Below are 2,526 nucleotides of genomic sequence, written 5' to 3' on the forward strand. Positions count from 1 at the left end.
ATTTTTCACTTGAAATTTGTTTTAATACTTTGTTTTCATAGATACATATCATTACTATTATTTTTATTTTCCTTTTTTTTTTTTTTTTTTTTTTTGTAACAGTACTTTCTAGTTTGAACTTTTCACTTCTCTATCTTCCTATAATGAACTAATATTGTTTAATTAAACTTATAATTACTTTTCATCTTTATTAAACTTTTTTATTTCTGATAATTTTGACTTTTGCATAATTGCCAAGTTTCTGAAATTTCTAACAATAAATTTCATTAAACTATTTCTGTCACTGTACTGACTTTTTTGAATATGGCTTCTTTGCATGAAAAACTGAAATATTTCTGTTTAATTACTGACATGCATTTAATTAATACAGAGGCAGCTGCACTCGAGTTTGCCACCGATGCTGGACTTCTTCCCAGAGAGGATGAGGCACCACCTTGCCCCAAGTGCCAGGCACCAATGAGAAGCAACAAGAGAAAGGAATCAAAGCTGGGATGGCGTTGGGTCTGCAGCCTGAGAAATCGCAACAACTGCTCTGGCATGATTAACCCCATTGAAAACACCTTTTTTGAAGGTACAAAAATCCCAATAAGGGAAGCTTTAGTCATAACTGTGTACTTTGTTCTAGATCACAGTTTTAGCTACATAAATCAGCAGCTAAAGCTATGGAGGGAAAAGCAAAAATTACCAGTAATTGCAAATGAGACTATTGTTGACTTTTTATCATATTGTCCTGAGGTATGCGAAATGAAAATCTATATTAATTGATGAAACATTTTTGACCCGCCGCAAGTACAACCGCGGCAGGGTAACCAAAAATATGACCATCGTAGTTTTAGGCATCTACTGTCGAGAAGACAAAGAAGGATTATTTTTCAAGGTTAAAGGAAAAAGCAAAAGGCATTTGTGGCCTTACATTAAACGTCATGTTCACCCAGAAACCACCTTCATATACACTGACTCTGCTCCACAATATAAAAGGATAGAAAATTTATTTCCGGCAGCAACACATAAAACTACCAATCACAAGAAAGGTAAATATGTGTCTTTTTTTTTAATGAGTGACATTTTGTTTTTCATCCTTAACATTCATTAATCCTTTATTTACAGGCGTATTCGTAGATCCCGATGATAAACAGAACACTATAAATGATCTTGAGGGTGAAAACAAACTTTTTAAGAGGTCTATAAAGAGCAAGAGAACAGATGATATTTGCACGCAGTACATGGCTGTACATTATTACAGGCGGTTCCGCTTGAAGCCCTTTACTTATGATGGAGAAAGACTTGCTCAGTTTCTACAGGACATTAAAGCTGTGTATCCAGGCCATGGAAAAGTCGGCCTTGAACTTAAAATGTTGGACGAACCAACATCAGAAAGCGAAGGAATTGAGGACCTGATGCCTCCAAAGAAATCAGCCCGACAAGATGATGATATACCATTCATTCAGGAAGATGATGATAAATGGGGTAAAACCAACAAATATAACTTTATTTTTGACATAATTTATTTATTTACATATATATACATACAAAAATTGCATTTAAATATTAAATTACATACCATTATAATCTATGTGCTTATTTTTCAGAGTAAGGGAACACAGACCAAGTTTTAAAACTGGAATAAATGATAAGAAAAGCATACAAGTAAATTGTTTACTATAATTTGTGTAAATGTTCAGATGGTCCACAAATTTTGATTTAATACCTTTTTGTTTTTCACTACATGAAATTGTTATTTTTTATTTCCTTTTAGAATTCAACCAAAAAACAGAGCCCAGAAAACAAAAGGATGGAAATGTTGCGAAAATGTTGCATATCTTTTACAGAAAGAGGTAAATGTGTATTTCAGTTATTCTCAACTTTTATTTTGACGTGAGAGCTATTCTTTATATATTTTGTTATTCCTTCATTAAAATAAACTTTCTTTCACAGCTGCAGATCCAAAATGTCATGAAATACTATGACAGAGGTAAGACAAAATTTTAACCATTCACAGCTTATGTTTCAAATTAGTGCTTCACTTTATTTTAATACTACTTCTTCAGTAAAAGCAACTGTAAAATTTATTTAGTTATTATTAGTATAAGTTTACCTACTTATTTTTCAGTAAAAAAAACTTTATTGCAAATTAGGTAATCCAAAAAAATAAATAAAAGAAAGAAGAAAATTAATTTTGACAGATAAATTGACAAACATAGAGGTGAGTTGATTAATTTAGAGGTTTCCAGCCTACTTCTTACCAGAAAACATTTTATTGTTAAGGATAATTTATCACCCCTTTCAGGTAAAGAATATTGCAGAAATGAGAAATGAATCATGGAAAGAAATGAATCTTCAGTCAGAAAATATACAGGTGAATTCATTACTTTTAATGTTTCCAGCCTGTTTATTTTAATTATGTATTTTCATACTACGTTTATTATTTTAATTTTACCGTTTATTTATTATTTTAAATATAAGGATTCAATCTTACATTATTAACTTCTTAAACTTGCCACCCTTTTGTGGTAATTCTGTATTTTT

General features: G+C 31.0%; 1 protein-coding gene across 8 annotated transcripts; it reads left to right on the top strand.

Annotated features, from left to right (window-relative positions):
* Positions 1 to 744: 744 nt before the first annotated feature.
* LOC146993032 (uncharacterized) lies at positions 745 to 2,205 on the top strand. 8 transcript variants are annotated; one of them, XR_015038612.1, is made up of 5 exons: positions 745 to 1,031; positions 1,108 to 1,647; positions 1,757 to 1,835; positions 1,936 to 1,972; positions 2,136 to 2,205. XR_015038612.1 is itself a non-coding variant. In XM_085807949.1 (3 exons), the coding sequence occupies exons 1-2, from the start codon at positions 818 to 820 to the stop codon at positions 1,614 to 1,616; spliced, it is 723 nt and encodes a 240-aa protein (XP_085664075.1). In that variant the 5' UTR covers positions 745 to 817; the 3' UTR covers positions 1,617 to 1,647; positions 1,757 to 1,983. The 8 variants fall into 8 exon arrangements, 3 of the variants coding, with proteins under 3 accessions (XP_085664075.1, XP_085664076.1, XP_085664074.1); XR_015038610.1 differs by having other exon boundaries at positions 1,108 to 1,835; XR_015038613.1 differs by lacking the exon at positions 2,136 to 2,205 and having other exon boundaries at positions 1,936 to 1,983.
* Positions 2,206 to 2,526: the final 321 nt, after the last annotated feature.

This window comes from Stegodyphus dumicola, chromosome X1 (genome assembly GCF_044657685.1).
Source record: "Stegodyphus dumicola isolate Sdum_Otavi_A_Nest chromosome X1, ASM4465768v1".
Lineage (NCBI taxonomy): Eukaryota > Metazoa > Arthropoda > Arachnida > Araneae > Eresidae > Stegodyphus > Stegodyphus dumicola.